We start from the raw sequence: 18,364 nt of genomic DNA on the forward strand, positions 1-18,364 counted from the left end.
TCTCATTTAATAGATCTCTTTATGTACTTGATTTCGTTATATGGACGCAAAATCGAATTCCATTGCAGAATGCAAGCTGCGAGGCTGTTGTTCCGTCCGATTGGCCCACTACATGTGGTTACTTATAAAATTATCGTCGCGCGAGCGCGGGTGAAGTATGGAAACATCCAGGGTAACATGAGCGTCTACGAACAGCATAATCGGGAAGCGCGCCTATACTGGTTCTTTCGATTGGTTAAACCCGCCTCTTCGCTCGCCCATGCAACAATTCGCAACATCTGTTGTTGCTTCATTCATTTACTTATTCAGCCGATATTTCTAATGGGAACCTTATGGTCGAGGTAATAAGGATGATGAGTGGTTAGGTAAACCATTCATCCTAAAAATCAAAATCTCAGTTCGGTTACGGAATTCCGCTTGATGCCCATAGAATGAAATGTAGTCGGCAAAAATACTTATATAATGACTTAACTCTCAACTCTGTTGGTTTTGGACCCCCATACAAAGTTGATTTCATATCTATTCCACCAAGAATGAGGAGCTTATTAATCCAGCCAAATTAAAAACGAAAAAAAAAATGCAACAAAATAATAACTGGCCCCTATTCGTACAAATTGTGGCGTGGTGCCTTTAAGTGTGCAGGTATAAATATAGAAAAGGTCACATAGAAAAACAGAAACAATCATATAATTTCCCTTGTGGATATCCTCTGAGAACAACCACTCTTTATTATATAAACTTTAAATTATTTACACATTTTTGTTTTCCTACTTTACATTAATATACTCGTCAACGTTATTAAAATACAATCAAAACAAAAAATATAACAGAAATACACATGACGAAATGTACAAGTCGTGTATCTAAGAGTGGGTGAAGGTGGACTAGTATATAACCCAATACAAAAAATAATACACCCCACTCTTTCGTATTTTCCAAAAAAGTATTTCATAAATTTTGGCCTCGCTAAAATGATATAAATGTTACAATTACAATAATTACGTTGTTATACAGTAGTAAAAAATGGCCAAATATTTATTAAATACTTCAGTCTAATATATTGCTTAATCGATCCAAAATATACAAGAAATCAAGGGTACAGTTAGTTATATTATTGTACTTGTATCAATTCTATGAAACAATTCCTTAACCTTTAGTTTTACGGTAAAAATTAACAATTTCATTCATGGCATTAAAATTAAATCTACTTATGTAGAAATAATATATTTTATTGTTATTTTTAAGTATTATAACACTAAGTTCTAATGTACAGAAAAGTGCACAACATCGAGGTGGTGTCAGTCTATAATAGGTTGGATGGATTGTTTGAAATATTTTCGAAAAATAAAACATACAAAGCTGCAATACGTACAAATATATCTGCCAGAGGATAACTTTATTATTAAAATTATATGTCACAAAAATAAGTTAAACCATAGTAATAATAAGTTATGGCAGTGAATTTTACATATTATTCGAGACAGCGAGCCCTAATCTAAAGCGTAAAAAAAGGAAACATCACAGATTTTCGTACCTACATAAATCTCGCAAACGTACTCAATGAAATGCCATGATTCGTAAAGGAAAGTCGACAGATAGAAATATTAAGGACACACTGGAAGTACTAAGAGCCTAGCACTAACGCTAAGAGTCGTATATACAAAATTGCTATTTAAATCCGCCATACAAAGAAAATATGGTCGTAACACTGAACTTGAGCCGTTATCTTGAAATAGGATCACAGTGGAAAAAGTGATTTAAAGTTACGTTTACAATCTAACCGTCTATAAATATATGTTATTTTAAAGTCCGCATTATGGCAAGTTCCTACATAAACGCTATTTATGCGCTAGATCTTTCTCTATACTACGTCCATAGAAAAAATCACCAGCTATATCTGTACACTCACTCAAGAGTCTATCACTAACACTGAAACATACGTCCGAGATTGACACAGTCAGTTCCAATCTTTTCGTTCGATCACTGGGCTTTATTTCAACTTAGTCCTTAGAAACTCGGTTGGGAGACAGTCCTCGGATTGCCTGCCTGCGGTTGGTAAACGTCGTAGGAATTGTGTGGCTCTAAATGGCAGACAACATTGTTTTCTCCATTAAGGACCGCTGCCAGAGCCCTCATATTATTTTCTTGAGGCTGGTGGTACGCCGGGTGCATCAGCCTTCCGCTCTCATAGGCGTGTCTCGGATCGTAAGCTCGCTCTATTGTATCCCATTTGCCATACTTCGCATAATGCTCCGGGTCATGGTGATGCCTTTCTCCCGGGCTGTATGAGATCAAAGGCCGGTGGTCCCCGTAGAACTTGGAGCTCGAAGACCCGTGGTGGCCCGGATTTTGTCTGCAGTTGTCCGGGCCGGAATTATCATCGGACATATCCGACATTAGAGTCTCGTTCCTTTCGATTTCTTCATACACTGGATCGTCTTGGATGACGCGGAACTCTTGCTCCGAGCCGCGTCTGTATATTCTTCCCTGTTGGGAGGCTATTTCTGAATAGGTATGGTTGATATTCTGGCTGCCGTGATGGTGGTGGTGCTTGCGTCTGTTCTCTCGTCTTTGTAATGCTTGCGGAAGATCATCTCCTGGCTGCCGGGGGAGTGCTGGGACATGTAGACGTGCGGGTTCCTGAAGTCGTGGTTGTAGCTCCGGGTGGTGTTGTAGCCCTGGTGGTGCAGCGGGCCGGCGTCGGCCTGGTGGCGCGGGGAGGGCGGCGCGCGCGCGGCGGCGTCGCAGTCGTCGTGGGGCGCGTGCAGGGCGCCCGGCTGGTGCGGCAGCGGGTCGTGGTGCGGCAGCGTCGACGTGCCGCTTGGATAGTGCTTAGAAGAAGTGTTCTGTGGAATAAATAATGTTTTGGTATGATGTGATAGTTTTAAATACGCGATTTTAGTTTTCCATAAGTGCAATTAACGAACAAAGAACATTATATTACAAATGAAATGATTAAACAAATGAAAGTTGCAAGTATTGCAACTTACATTATTTTAAGATAGTAATAAATGTATTGTATAAAAGTAACTTACAACTAGAAATGTAATTAATAAATTCTCTAAACAGCTCAATGAAATGTGTATATGGTCTATGATATCCTATGATAATAAATTACAATGTAACCTGATTCTTACATACAATAAAAAACTTTGAACTTTGAACTTTGAAATTATAAACACAAAGGAAAGTTAGAAGGATGTGAAAAAACAAACTTTGTGATTTATTGCGAGATATATTCAATACTACTGTCTAATAGTATCTTAATTTTTAGCGCTTATAATATATACAATGTCATTGCTAAGAATCAAATTATGAGTTTTTGGAATAAAGAATATTGCCAATAGGTATTGGTAATTATACTAAACGCTACAGGGTTTATAAACTGTAAATGACCTATTTCTACTAATATTACATTATTTAAACATCAAAAAAAACCCAACCAATATTATTACTCCCGGTTGCATTCTACTGAAGCAAGGGTCCGGTTTAGCAACCAGTAGATTGACTTTATTTTTCAAAATTAAAAGACTTTCAAATTAAAACTTATTATGTATGATTGGGTTTTACTGATACTGCAAAAATAAGTTTCTCTAAACGAATGCAGATTTTTAATAGTATTATTAGATAAGGTGTCCACATTTACAATAAAACCCATTATTTCAATCATAATTACCACACGTTTCAGTGTACTTTCGTTAAAAACAGCAAATATGTATTTTAAATTTTATTAACACTTCTGTTGCGTTGAATACTGTGGGAAAATCTTTAAACCTAGCTTCCTTAAGTTTTTTTAGCTTTTATTTTTATTTTTATGTTAATCTTTTCTTTTTATCTTTATACCCAGGACTAGTTTCCTGAACTCCTTGAGTTTACAAAGGGCCCAGTTGACAATAATTGATAGAAAACGCCAATCGAAAGTTAAATAATGTATAACATAACAAGCAAAATCCTTTTGTAATCCTGATACTTTTTCTACTCGTCGACTGTACTGGTTGAATTAAGATTTCGTATACCAATCTATAATTGCGTACTGTTCATGCATGGGCTCCCAACTCAACTATAATATTCATTTTGATACGCTGTAGTCAAGTATTAAAAAAAACCGTGCGAGTCGGACTCGCCCACCGAGGGTTCCGTACTTTTTAGTATTTGTTGTTATAGCGGCAACAGAAATACGTCATCTGTGAAAACTGTATCACGGTTCGTGAGATACAGCTTGGTGACAGACGGACGGACGGACGGACAGCGGAATCTTAGTAATAGGGTCCCGTTTTACCCTTTGGGTACGGAACCCTAAAAATTGACCAATCACGTGCCGCTGCGCTCCCATAGAAAAGACTAAACAGGCGACAATAGTCCCGCGTCTATGTCTTTTGTATGACATTTTTGTCTATTGAGATATTAACCAATTTTAATTAATTATTTAGGTTTTATAATAATAAAAAAACATTATTTTAGATGACTCGTAGAAAAAGTATTCTATACATACAATAGTGATATAATCAATCTTTTCAATCTCGTACCTTACTTAGGCAACTCAGCAAGCCACGTTACCTACCTAAACACAATACTCGACTTTTGCCGATATACGATTGCTATCTTGGTCAGGTCTTCTGGGTCTTCTGCTACTCTCTACTCTCTAAACTCACTGTTACTCCATCATTCTCATTTTAATGAGAATGATGGAGTACCTAACAGTGAGTTTCCCAGTAAGTCGGGGTAAGTAAAACAATCCGGGGTGTATATCGGTTAATACTGTTGAAGTTTTAGCCATTATAACTCCATGAAGTCTCTGCAATTTGTGATCGAGGAGATTTAGGGTATTGTGCGATTATGCAGTGATGGGGGGTTACTGAGGGGGGTGTATGTACAGGGTGAAACATGCAATGCCACTCGATGCTAGGTTAGTGCATGCACGACCCAGGGTAAGGTCTTGGTCTTGATACCTGGAAATAACGCGGATAAAGTTTATGCTAAAAATAAATAATGACGATGTGTTACCCAGGGATTAATTGGGTAAACAAAGTCTATGTTGAACAATATTTTATCAACGTATATTATAGTAACGCATCCTTATTTCTTGCAGTCCTATTTTTGAATAGTGTCGAAAGAAAGAAGAATAGTAGCAAACGTAACAAATTAAAGATATATGATGAATCGGGAGGCAATACATACTACATACTTGTTGATTGTCCAAGAGAAACTCTAAATCTTTGGACAGAATCGTTTCGAACAAAAGTAAAACTTACTTTTCGCCTTCAGAAATTTTTGATTGATCAATTCATTATACAGGAAATGGACGAATTGAAAATAAAACTTATGGGAATATTAGGGATTGAAAATTAAAGATATAGAAACTACAAACTACGTACTACCAAGATTTCAGAAACACAAAAGACCTATTCAATTGCATTTTTGTTCTCTCCAGTACCTATGTAATAAAAAACCATTTGTAGTCAAGAAGAAGGGTGTTTACAGAAGTTTAACTTTTACTTAAACCTCATTGCAAATTAAATTCCACCAAATCAAATAATTTTGTACCTACTTCACGAAAAATCACATGTACAATTTAAAAATAAAGTTTGAATCAGCATTAAAACTTACACCATTTCATATTAATAAATATTTAACTATGAAAATGCATTTGTTTGTTCTGGTAATAAAGTGCGTCCTTAACAGCCAACCACGTTACCAATGTCAAATGTCACGATAATGTGGAAGTAAGCCAATGAAAGAGACAGAGGTTTGAAAAAAAATAGAAAATTTAATTAGCAATGACGGCAGAGGTACAATGAAAAAATCACGAAATAAACGATTCTATCATTTATCTAACCAACCTCAATAATATTTTCTTATTGTTATTGAATATCCAAGCCAAGAAAATTGGAAACTAGCGTTACTCCTTTATGTATCTACAGGACCAAGACCTTACCAAACACAAATCACTCTAAAAGTGCTACACCCTCCCCTCACCTTCCACATGCTCCCGTTCTGCCATTCGTTCCCGACGGACGCGGCCATCTTGTTCGAAAAACAAGATGGCGAACGCGACCGAAGGTTCTGGTAATCGTTCGGCTCCACGTGCCGGTAGCTATGCATGGAGGCGATGCTTTGCGAGTGGGAGGCCGAGTGCGGGATGTTTAGCGGCGCGGCGCTCGGCGCGTATATGGGCGCCGTGGGCCGCACGGTCCATCTCGCTGACTCCGGTTGGAGGTTGTAGCTCTGTTTCATGGGATATAGGTGTAGGTGGACCGATTTTAACATAATTTAAGGAGATTTTATTTTTATAAATTAATCGACTCGAATGAGTTCCGTTGTGCCGCATTTGTAGAGTGAGTCAGTATTTATCCTGAGAAAGGATTCCCGAGTTGTTTCGGACCATTGGCACCTCCTGTATCAATTTTATGTTGAAAAAAGTCCACATATTCAATACATAATAAATATACATAGATAGAAACATACTAATAATATCTTAAATCATAAAAACCTTTGAAAGATAATATATTAAACGTAAAGTCCTTATATTAAAAATACTTAAGTAAAAGCATGTCGAAGTGTTTGATTTGTCTGGATCTAAAAATAATTAGATATTGTACGAGAGTATTAAGCGAACATATGCATACGCATATTGAGAGATAGGATTTTCAATTGAAAATAATGGAATTCCATTACTAAATGTATCAAGATTATACTAGTGAAAGCTTTGTTAGTATAAATAACTTGATACTTTAGGAACCACCACACACCAAGAAAGGTTAACTTATAACTAAGAAGAAAAGTTTAGTTGAGTTAGTAGTCGTCTAAAGCGTTAAAGTATTTAGTTCTACAAAAAATAAAAAAAAGACTTACCTTTTCACACGTTAGTTACACGTCAACATAAAGGTTAACCAATATACACAAAACATTGAGCTGAACCAAATTAGTCACAACAAGCCAAAGTGGTGTTTGGTGGTTTTAAATTTGGAATAAATCCTATCTCTTATTCTATGCGTACACACCTGCTTGCTGGACGGTTTGCCGATAGCCTTGAAATCTGCCGCTGCCTGTGTTTATTGGATTTCTTAGATGTGACATTGGAGCTGATTCTCTTTCAGGTATGTTATGTGCGAAATTAGCTCCTGTGGCGTTTAGGGTAGGTCCAAAATTGGATGAAGGACCAAAATTCTGGTTTTCATTGGAATTCCTTCTATTTCTATGGGAGTGGTAGCTATGGGCGGCCGCGGCAGCGGCGAGGGAGGCAACGGCGGCGTTGTTGATAACGTTGTTGTTGTTGTGGTTGTTGTTGTTGACGACAACGTTTAGGTTGTTGATAACTAGGTTGTTGGTTGTCGACGCTGAGACTGATGTGCTGGCTGAGCTCTGTTAGAACGTTAAGACTTTCAGTTGGTTTATCAAACTAAATTAGGACAAGTATAGCTGTTTTTCTTTTGCTGCCAATTTAAATGTGTTGTACGAGTATGTAGTATTGGTATATACCTACTTATACTTATAATAGTTAGAGTATGTGCAGTTTTGTGTATTATGTAACGCTGTAAAAATATACTTAAACATGGTACAACCTATTTATTTGGCTATTTTACTTATGATTACCCGTTTTTAGTTACTTTTGGTGCATATATAGGATGGTATTGAGTTCTTTTAATAATTAAGTTTCCAGGTTATACCTTTACCGTAAAAAATGCATGCATTCATTTGAAATTATACAGGAAAATACCATTTGTACGGAATAAATAGGTAATTAAAAATGTAAGCAAAGGTCAGTAGAAATCACAGTATATTAATTAATAATTTTAAGTCAGTATTAAGAGATTAGAACTTTCTGTATAAATAGCATTATCCTATCCTCCTGCAGCCCAGCCATACAAATGTAAAATTCTGAATTTGTTACTGAAATTTGAACCTACAGTCAAAGAAATAGAGTTGTTTTTTTTTGTTCGAAAATTTAATATGATTTAATTTTCGTCGAACTGGATAAGTAATATACGAGTAGCTTGGACCTTGGGCTTAAGGAGGCTATTCATATTAAACTTAAAAATAATAATTGTTTTCTTTTAAACTGTAGAGTGATTCAATGAGTCCAGATGAAATATTACTTATTTTTGCCATTTTGACAAAAAAAGTCATGTTTAATTAATTTCCGGTCCGTTTATTTATAACACGCGATCGTATTATGAATAATATTGATAAAATGAAACATAAAAATCTGTGTAGGTGTTTTGTTTATGTCTGATATGTTAGTTATTCGTATAAACTTTATATATTGACAGATCTTTTTGATATTTCATCAAAAGCTATTCATGACTGCCTAGTTTAGTCTTTTATATATTTTTGGTACATACTCGTAAGTATTTTAACAACGTTCGATGGGATCACATACTATAAATACAACCAAACTTTTAATTACTTCTAGGGAATCCCGTATTTTCTTTTCCTTAACCCTTTACCAGGCCCCGAAGAACCAGCGTGTCTTAATACGTACTTTATATGCTGTTGCAACCGTATTGAACGCCTTGTAAAAAATGTATTTATGAACGTCGGAGATCTTCCTTTAAACCAGAAATAAAAATGTGGGTTAAGGTTATCCCATCGCCTGTCTAAGTAATGAACTGTCATACTAGATTTTGTCTTATTATATTCTTGATCAGGCCAAGGGATATATTCCACCCACATCTTATATCGGTTATAATAGTCAAGGTTTAACTCCAAATCTCCTACGAAACATTATATCAATCACTGAAAAAAAATCACTTACTTACGTGAGTTTTTATGACATGACAAGACAATTTACCGGGCCATTGGAAATATAGCTCCCACACAGTTAAACTCTAATAAGGCCATGGGATAATGTCAACCCACATCCTAATTCTGGTCATACACAATAATGCATGAATATTTAGCAATGTTTCCGATTACATTAGCTTTCAACACTCAAAATCTACAAAATATCAAAAAATTGTTCGACCTATGTACTTCTGTTTCATAGAAATTATGAAAAGTGTTCGAATTTCTCCGTAGTTTACTGAAATTAGCGTTCAAGTGAATTTAAACGGCTGCCAAAGATATATTACGCAATTTAGAAGCGTGTTGTGAATGAAGATCATAAAATAATATTTTCAGGGATTGACAAAATATTTTGTAGGTGGTTTGGAGTTAAAACCTGACTACGGTAACCGATATAAGATGTGGGTGAATATATCCCTTGGCCTGGTAAAGGGTTAAATGAGCAACTAAGAAGGGGCAGGGGCCGATACAGTTGTACCGGTTTATGAATTTGTACAGACAGCAACTTTAAGAAACATGTACCGTTTGTGCCTAAGTAAACATTCAAACATAAAATTAGTTTTTATTTCCTCGCTTTCAGAATCCGCTTGCAACTCGTTTTCCTTTTAAAAATACAAGTGGGTCCTTACCGTAACGTCCCTCGGGTCCACGGCATCGTCGGTGTCCGCGGCGGCGCTCTGGTGGTAGCGGCGGCTCTTGACGCTGCCCTGGCGCGTGTCGACGTGGCCGCTGGAGGCGGCGGGCGGCGGCGCGGGCGCCAGCGCGGCGCAGCACGCCAGCCAGCGGTGCCGCCGGCCCAGCCGCGCGCACTCCTTCTGGAACTGCAATATGTTCCAGGTCGCTAAACGTCAAATAAACAAATCTAATCTAAACATATCCCGGACTCTAGCGGTTTCGAATGTATGTATTAGCAAAAACGAAGTTTCAAAATTCAATTCGAATTTTAAATCTCTCCGCCGACTCAATATCACATCCCTATAGAATCCTATGACTCGAAGAAAATAATAAAAAATGATAATTTACGTGAATACTTTTTAAGGTGACCTATTTTCCTTTCTATAACTACTGCTTCAATCACAAAAGGCTTCGATATCCAGCTCAAATTAAAATAACGATCCTATTCCACTAGCAAACATTTATCTTAAAAAACCCTCCCACAACACATCTAATAACAAAATACGATATAATACAATTAATCATTCAAGAATACCAGCTTTAAATCTACTCGTTCAGGTACAAGACCCCAAAGGTCCATAATAGTTCATGCCACTAAAGAAGACAACAATATACTTGAGTTCTCAACCTGCGGCAGTAAAAGATGAAGATGAACAGACCCTGCCGCGAGTTCAAGATCGTGAATGTATAAGTCACCCCCAAAGTCCACCACAATCCATGTCACTTAAAAACGCAATAAAAGATGACAATAAAAGATGAAAATATACCATCCTTGCAACAAGTTCTTGAACCCGTAGGAAACGCCCACCATCTGTTCGTTCAGGTACAAGAGCCTAAAGATCCAAGTCAGCTTTCAAATACAAGTTCTAAAGGTAGGTAAACAATAGTCCATGTCACTAAGGCAACAATATATTTAGTCGTTCTGCAAGCAGAAGAAGTTGAAAATAAATAGCCCCAGTAGCGATTTTAGTATCGTAAACTAAGACCACGATAATCTGCTCCTTCAAATATAAAACCTAGGTCCACAATAATTCATATCACAAAGGAAAGCAATATACTTACAATCTCATTCTGCAAACAATGGAAGATGAAGATGAACAGCCCCTGCAGCGAGTTGAGGATCGTGAACGCGTAGGCCACGCCCACTGTCTGCTCGTTCAGGTACAGGAGCCCGAAGGTCCAAGTCAGTCCCAGCAGGAAGGCCAGGACTAGGGAGCTGTTCAGCCATACCCTGGAACGAAAGGAAGCTTCGTTATAATCTGAAGGTTTGATGAAAGTATGAAAAACAACAAGAATAAATGAGTGATTTTGAATTGGAGGTTATTTGAAAGAAGCTGTGAAATATAGAAGTTGGTAGAAGATGGATAAAGAAAACTAATATAGTACAGATAACTCATAGTAGCAGCAGTCATACTCAAAGGCGTACTTAAGTCTAGTATTAGAGGAATGAATTTATTGACAGTGCAAACATAACTCAATCTTGGTTAGTTTTTATGTAGCATCTGGCAATGAGGCAAAATGCTTTTGTTTTCGGCACAATTCTGACTTACCTATAGCGCCTAAAAACACAAAATTATACGGATAAGTTACTTGTTTACACCGACTACTATCCAATAAAATATACATATGACATACAAGCGGAAATAGTCAATGCGGCCAGATCCGGCTGCGAGAAATTTCGTACTAAGCACCTGTCATTGCTTTTAGTTTCAGCAGTAATAAACAGATGGACTCCATTTCCTACGGTTGAAAAATTAAAGACAAATGCGCTCGTGACAGAATTTCCCGCAGACGGAATTGGCCGCATTGACTTACATGTAAAACATTTACTTATTTGATTTAGAAGTATATTTACCTGATCTTGTACAGCTTGGAGTTTTCTTTCGCCTTAATGGAGACGGTGGAATGATGGCACATCATGTAAATCACCATGCTCAAGCATATCCAGTTGGCCTAAAAACATTTAAACAACAATATTAGTATTTGTTTATAATCATCAATTTTGATCAGGGCACTAGAGATTTCAAGCGGGCCAACATACAGGAAATATTGGCAGTCGAATTTGAATCAATGCTATTAGAAAATACAGTTATGTTTTGTTTTAAAATTGAACAAAACAAAACAAGAGCAAGTCTGTCCCGTTTTGTTATGATTTAAATTTAATTGGAGGTAATGTGACTAGTATTGGGACCGTGGGCCGCTTGAATATTAATATGAGTTATAGCTTGACAGTGAGAAAACGCAGAAAAGGATTTTGTGGTATTAATAGTATGTGTTCCAGAAACACATGAGTAGATTTCTTGTTGATTGGTTTAAGAGTCCTTATTCCTACAGACGAGCGTATTTTGTAAAATGCTTCCTTTTTCATTCAAGATTACGACGTAACTATTAGTATTTATTCAAAAACTGATAACGTACTTAAATAATCGTTTCCTAAACTAGGGGCTCCAACAGTTCAAATTTTCATTTTCTCTTTTAAACCTCTTTTTTAATGAGGTTTTTTGGGAGTCTTTTCCAAATTTTGCAGTGAGATGTGGCGTTTCGGTTCTCAATTTTGCTATAAACAAGAATCATTTGGTACATGAATGACTACAATTTGATTCAACATATCTCGTACGAGGGGCTGGAATGATTAACAATCGAAGATTCATTTGAAAAAACTGATAAAATACCTTCCGAGTTTTCTTCATTTTTTTGGCGAAAACAGGGTTTTTAAATATTTTATTTCCGCAAATTGTACGCATATTTTGCTTTAAAAATAATATTATAGCAAACTGTAACTTTATGTTAACCTATAGAAAAAAAAATCGTAACTATGGGACCTACATTGCCGTAAATTTATATTTTTTTAAAACACGTATAAATCACGCAGCAGCGACGCCCCGCTCTCAGTCCGCGCGGAGCGCGCTTAGAGGACGGACCTGTGCTCGATTGTCAGGCATTCGTTGCGATCGTAATCAGCTACGGAGTTCCGAGAAGTGCTATATACTGCGATTAGAAAATCTTAATAAAAGTTCATTTTTTACAGTATGCCTAACAGACTCGCTTATTGATGGATTTACAGGGTTACTTTTTTTTTAATACTAAGTCGGTGGCAAACAAGCATACGGCCCGCATATGTACGCCTGCAACTCCAGAGGAGTTACATGCGCGTTGCCGACCCTAACCCCCTCCCGCCCCTCGTTGAGCTCTGGCAACCTTACTCACCGGCAGGAACACAACACTATGAGTAAGGTCTAGTGTTATTTGGCTGCGATTTTCTGAAAAACGCATTTTCACTTGAAATTACGTTAGGGTTTGCATTATTATTTTTGACCCGGATGAAGTCCAAGTTCTCATGATGTAGTCAGGAGTTGGTCACCAGAACTCCTAATCTACTAATTATAATCCCATCATGTTTGGGCTCAAAAGATTTGCCCTGACGAACACCATCGATCTAGATGAGGTCCAGGGTCTCATGATGGAGTCAGGAGTTGGTCACTAGAACTCCTAATCTACTCATTATAATTCCATCGTGTTTGGGCTCAACAGAGTTGCCCTGATGAGCACCATCAATCTAGATGAGGTCCAGGGTCTCATGATGGAGTCAGGAGCTGGTCACCAGAACTCCTAATCTACTCATCATAACTCCATCGTGTTTGGGCTCAATAGATTTGCCCTGATGAACACCATCGATCTAGATGAGGCCCAGGGTCTCATGATGGAGTCAGGAGTTGGTCACCAGAACTCCTAAACTACTCATCATAACCTCATCGTGTTCGGGCTCAATAGATTTGCCCTGACGAGCATCATCAATCTAGATAAAGTCCAGGGTCTCATGATGGAGTCAGGAGTTGGTCACTAGAACTCCTAATCTACTCATTATAATTCCAACGTGTTTGGGCTCAAAAGATTTGCCCTGATGAGCACCATCGATCTAGATGAGGTCCAGGGTCTCATGATGGAGTCAGGAGTTGGTCACCAGAACTCCTACTCTACTCATCATAACTCCATCGTGTTTGGGCTCAATAGAGTTGCCCTGACGAGCACCTTCAATCTAGATGAGGTCCAGGGTCTCATGATGGAGTCAGGAGCTGGTCACCAGAACTCCTAATCTACTCATCATAACTCCATCGTGTTTGGGTTCAATAGAGTTGCCCTGACGAGCACCATCAATCTAGATGAGGTCCAGGGTCTCATGATGGAGTCAGGAGCTGGTTACCAGAACTCCTAATCTACTCATCATAACTCCATCGTGTTTGGGCTCAATAGATTTGCCCTGATGAACACCATCGATCTAGATGAGGCCCAGGGTCTCATGATGGAGTCAGGAGTTGGTCGCCAGAACTCCTAATCTACTCATTATAATTCCATCGTGTTCGAAACACTATCTGTCTCTCTCTCGTACTAATATGCACAAACGATTGGCATCTTGGCTGGGCAGCATGGGTGCGTAGCCAACATGCCAAACGTTTACGATACGACAAGGAAACACTATCTGTCTCTCTATCGCACTAATATGCGCAATCGATTGGCTTCTTGGCTAGGTATCATGGGTGCGTAGCCAACATGCCAATCGTTTACGATACGACAACGAAACACTACTCTCTCTCTATCGCACTAATATACGCAAACGATTGGTATTTTGGCTAGGCACTAAGCAAGTGTGTGGCCAACATGCCAATCGTTTACGATACGACAACGAAACACTATCTGTCTCTCTATCGCACTAATATACTTTATTTATACCTGCAGTCATTTAGTAACTTCTTCATTTTCCATTGGTGTGAAAGAGACAGAATAAAGAGCAAGGGTTATAGTACACTCTGTAGTCTGTACACTTAGTAGTAGTGTACATAAATAAAAAAAACTACTGTGTATATGATATCATATGACACTAAAATTAATGTTGCTTGAAATTATATTGAAAACTATCAAGATTATTCTAGTCTGCATTGAAACGCGCGTCGCGTTGCCGGCGCTCGCGTACCGAGCGCCAACGCCATCTATCGAGCGTTATTTCGTGAAATCGGAGAACGCTCCAAGGATTAAGGGCTCTTAAAATAAAATTGCTATACTTAGACGACATTTTATGAAACGTCTCAATACTTACCATGGTCTTTCTTACGTCACATCTTCCAGAGACAAAAGTTTAGTTCAAGAACTGGTGGTAGATTTGTGATAAAAATAAGTCTACTCTAATATAAGTTGACGAACAAAATATGTCTTAGACCTTAGAGGCCGATTCTAATTTAACGATTTTTATTGGTTTCAACTGGTTTTGACACGACCTGCAGGATGGTCTTGATGATTGGCGCGCGTCTCACGCAAGGCTTTCACTTCATTTCGCATGCACCAATGAGCGTAAGCAATCTTCATGGTGTAACAAAATAACACCAACAAATATTTAAAAGATCGAGCTGCTAGACTGCGTATGTTCAAAGACTGGACAAGAAACTCACCGTAAGTACTAAAGCCACTGGGCCAACAAAGCTCATGACGAAGAGTCTATCAGTGGACAGCCAGCAGTGCTGCGGCGTGCCGTAGCCGGCGGGAAGGCGGCGGCAGACGCCAGCACCACGAGAGCAGGCGCCAGGTACGCGCCCGCCATGTACCAGCGCGCGCGCGGCCGCTCCGGCTCGAACACTTCCACTAGCATGGCGTACAGGTGGAACCCTGGAAGGTAAAGTTTACCTATGTTAGCTTCGGAGTAAAATTAGAAGGAAAACCTTCTGATTCTGAACAAAGCTAAGACAACTAAACTCTCGAGTTTCAGAATGTAACATTACACTAAAAATAAGAAAATTTTGTCATTATCTTCCTCAATACGGGAGGACTTTGAAAAATAATTATGCAAGAAGGTAAAACCACAGAATAAGTCATAGTACCACCGTACGAACGTACGGAAAAGAAACTTCCTACGAAACTGAAGTTTGACAGCGATTACGGGATGAATCATGTTGTCCCTTTGTAATGTATGGCACTATCTATTTCGGGTATTTAGGGTTGTCAAAATTCAAGTCATTGTCTTATCAATAGTTGTGCACGCAAAAGGACGTCAAGTTGTGCCAATTCTAATAATTGCTCGTAGCAATGCTGAGCCGAACGGACCTGAGAATGCCCGAAAGGATCAGCCCCTCTGATGAAACTACCTACTAATCTTAAGAGGTAAGACAAATAAAATTCATGTCATTCACCTAGGCCTCCCATCTTTCATTATCATTACATGCTGTCAACTTTAAGTAGGACTATCCTACTACGAGTAAAGCAACTTTGATGCCGCATAACACGAATGAAGGCATAACACTCCTTGCGTCTGGTCGATATCGCACATGGAAACTTCAGCAAAGTGGTTCTTACCTTCTAGAAACATCCAGGCGAAGGCAGCGAGGAAGAAGTAGTGCAGTAAACCAGCTATGATACCACATAACACTCGGTCCTGCGTCTGGTCGATCCCGCACATGAAGACAACTTCCGCAATGAGAAGACAAGCGCAGAGGTTCTTGTGGATTAGCACTCGGTCAGACTGTGAAGAAAGAAAATAGGAAGTTGATAACGGCCATTTTGTGGTGCTGATAAATTTGAAATCCACTGCAGGATATTGGGTCGTTCTGCACCATCAAACAATCAAGCAAACTAGAGAAAATAGATTGGAGTCATGATAATCTATTATTAAATAAAGTTAAGCAATTAATGTTTTTCCCATCTCCTCAATTCCAAGGAATAATATGTATAATTGTCATTGTGAAGTGATAGTGACCCAACCATCAGTAGTCTTTTTGAGATTCAGCTTTTGTATTCTGATGATCTTTTAGAGAATTTAGAGCCCCGGCAAAAGCTCTTGAGAAAATATAAATATGATATAATTTCGTGACTCACCTTCATATTTCTGAAGCACTGAAACACAATAATAGCAGCCAGCAAAGCCACAGCAGAGATAGCACAACCAATGAACGTAAGAAGTCTCAAGGCCATCTCGTGTTTGGCTCCGATGGAAACACCGTGGACATCCATGAGGATGGCGAAGTTGGTGAGATGCGAGCAGGCGCAGCCGGTGTGGGTCGTGTTTGTCCATTCTACTTGGCAGCCTTCGGGGGACCAGCCACTGGAAGGAAAAGTTTTGGTTATTTTAGTTGTAGACTATTGCTTAAATAACTGTTTGGTAGCAATATCCTTGATGATCTGCATCATCATGCATTTCTTTTTCTTCATTACTGAGCATTTTCACCTTCTCTTCTTGTTAGACCAGGTTCCTTCATAGGTTTCCTGTTCCTTGCCATTATATGGCCACGCGTAGTAAATACACAGTTGCAGTAATTTGGGCGCTAAGTCTAGCGAGGGTTTTCCTCGAAGTCTCGGGCGTTCTTTGTCCATGATCATTCTAATGGAAATAAATAGGATTGAGGTAGGAAACACCTTCACAGTTCTATGTTATAATTGTAATAGTTTCTCGAGTTGAAAATCCTGTAAGAACACCTATGGATAAGCTTGAATAATACAAAAAAAGGAAGATATCAGTTTGTAGCAGATTTATAATTCTTGAGGTCATATTATAGTTAGTGGAAAACAGATAATTGAAGTGCATGATTTCGTCAATAACGAAAATTTTTATCATGTATTTTAAAGTGCAGACATAACTTACTGCAAAGTGTAGTCCCAGAAAACGCAGGCGGGGTTTGTAACGTTTTCAGTCTTCAGATGTTTCATAGTTAGCCGCACCATCTGAGAAAGTTGGATGTGACGTCCGTTGCCAAGACTGGCTGATATCACCTGTAGAAGAAGGTAAAATTATGTTAACTGAAGTCAGTGCCCAACCAAGGAGAATATAACACTGCGTGTGGTAAATACGAGTAATAAAAATTACAAGCTTCCGCAAAATTTGTCTATGTATTTAGATTGATTTATGTAAACATTTTTAAAGTTTCTTAATTAAATAAATGGTCAGATTGAGACTGGCCTTACTTTTCTGCTATCCATAAGAAAAGTTCTAGAGGTGTGTTGTACATAATAAGCAGAATGATGATGAATGTAATAATCTATATACCTGATTGAAAGTAAAATTATAAGTACCACTCATAAGAGCACATCAAATCACAGCATTGGAATGCAAAGAGGGAGCGGAAATCTTCTGAAGATCTATTGGTTTTGTATCCTATATGTAAAATTAAAATGCGTGTGAAAATGCTGTTTTTTTTTTAATTTCTTGATGAGCAAGGAAATACAGCCAAATATCTAATCCATTTACCTTAGAGTTCAATACCCTAGTAACATTCCTCTTTTCCCGTTCAGAGTTCATACTGGTGGCCGTCGAAGCAGACGCATCGGAGAGGAAGCTACTGTAAGGCGCAGTCTTGACGCCGAAGGTGGGCGGCAGGATCTCCTCTAGGCGGTCGAACGCGAAGAACACAATGCGGACCAGGTCGTTTTGGCGGTTGTCTGAAATAAAATAAAAAATGATGACGATGATGTCCTCCAGTAGATTATCCGTTGACGGCGACACCCGGAAAAATCAAGTATACGGTATTTTTAATTAAATTTATAACTTTTTTTGGCATGGCTCCGGCATTATAAATAGGAAATTGCTAGCGATTGTGTTTATACGTCTTATGGCAAGTGAGTGAATGTGAGCCTATTAATACGTTTCATTTTCCATCATTGTATTCTAGCCGTGCTCTACAGACTAAATTAATTATATTATGAGGGGCATGAGGGCGATATAGACGGGCAGAGAAAATCAGCATTATCATCACCATCATTACTATTGTCAACATCTGCTGGGAAATGAACTCCCCATGTAACTCCACGACAGACGATCGACGCCCTTATCCAAAGGATCCAACATCATGTTGGGGTACCTATTTAAGCTACATCTTTCAGTATTCTAGCCGTTAGTTTAGAACCTTTCGTCCCCTTCAGCCATCGGTTA

The 18,364-nt window shown here is 38.4% G+C and overlaps 1 protein-coding gene across 1 annotated transcript; it reads right to left on the minus strand.

Annotated features, from left to right (window-relative positions):
- Positions 1-687: 687 nt before the first annotated feature.
- LOC133533198 (adhesion G protein-coupled receptor L3-like) lies at positions 688-17,908 on the minus strand (the record flags this gene model as incomplete). The annotated part of the gene is given in 12 exon segments (XM_061872153.1): positions 688-2,565; positions 2,568-2,846; positions 5,977-6,225; positions 9,414-9,605; positions 10,522-10,690; positions 11,315-11,412; positions 14,901-14,989; positions 14,992-15,114; positions 15,799-15,964; positions 16,318-16,543; positions 17,081-17,208; positions 17,684-17,908. Coding segments are annotated over 12 exon segments (2,502 nt in total), but the record flags the coding sequence as incomplete, so codon positions are not given.
- Between the last annotated feature and the right edge of the window lie 456 nt (positions 17,909-18,364).

Source organism: Cydia pomonella, unplaced genomic scaffold (assembly GCF_033807575.1).
Source record: "Cydia pomonella isolate Wapato2018A unplaced genomic scaffold, ilCydPomo1 PGA_scaffold_116, whole genome shotgun sequence".
In the NCBI taxonomy this organism is placed as follows: Eukaryota; Metazoa; Arthropoda; class Insecta; order Lepidoptera; family Tortricidae; genus Cydia; species Cydia pomonella.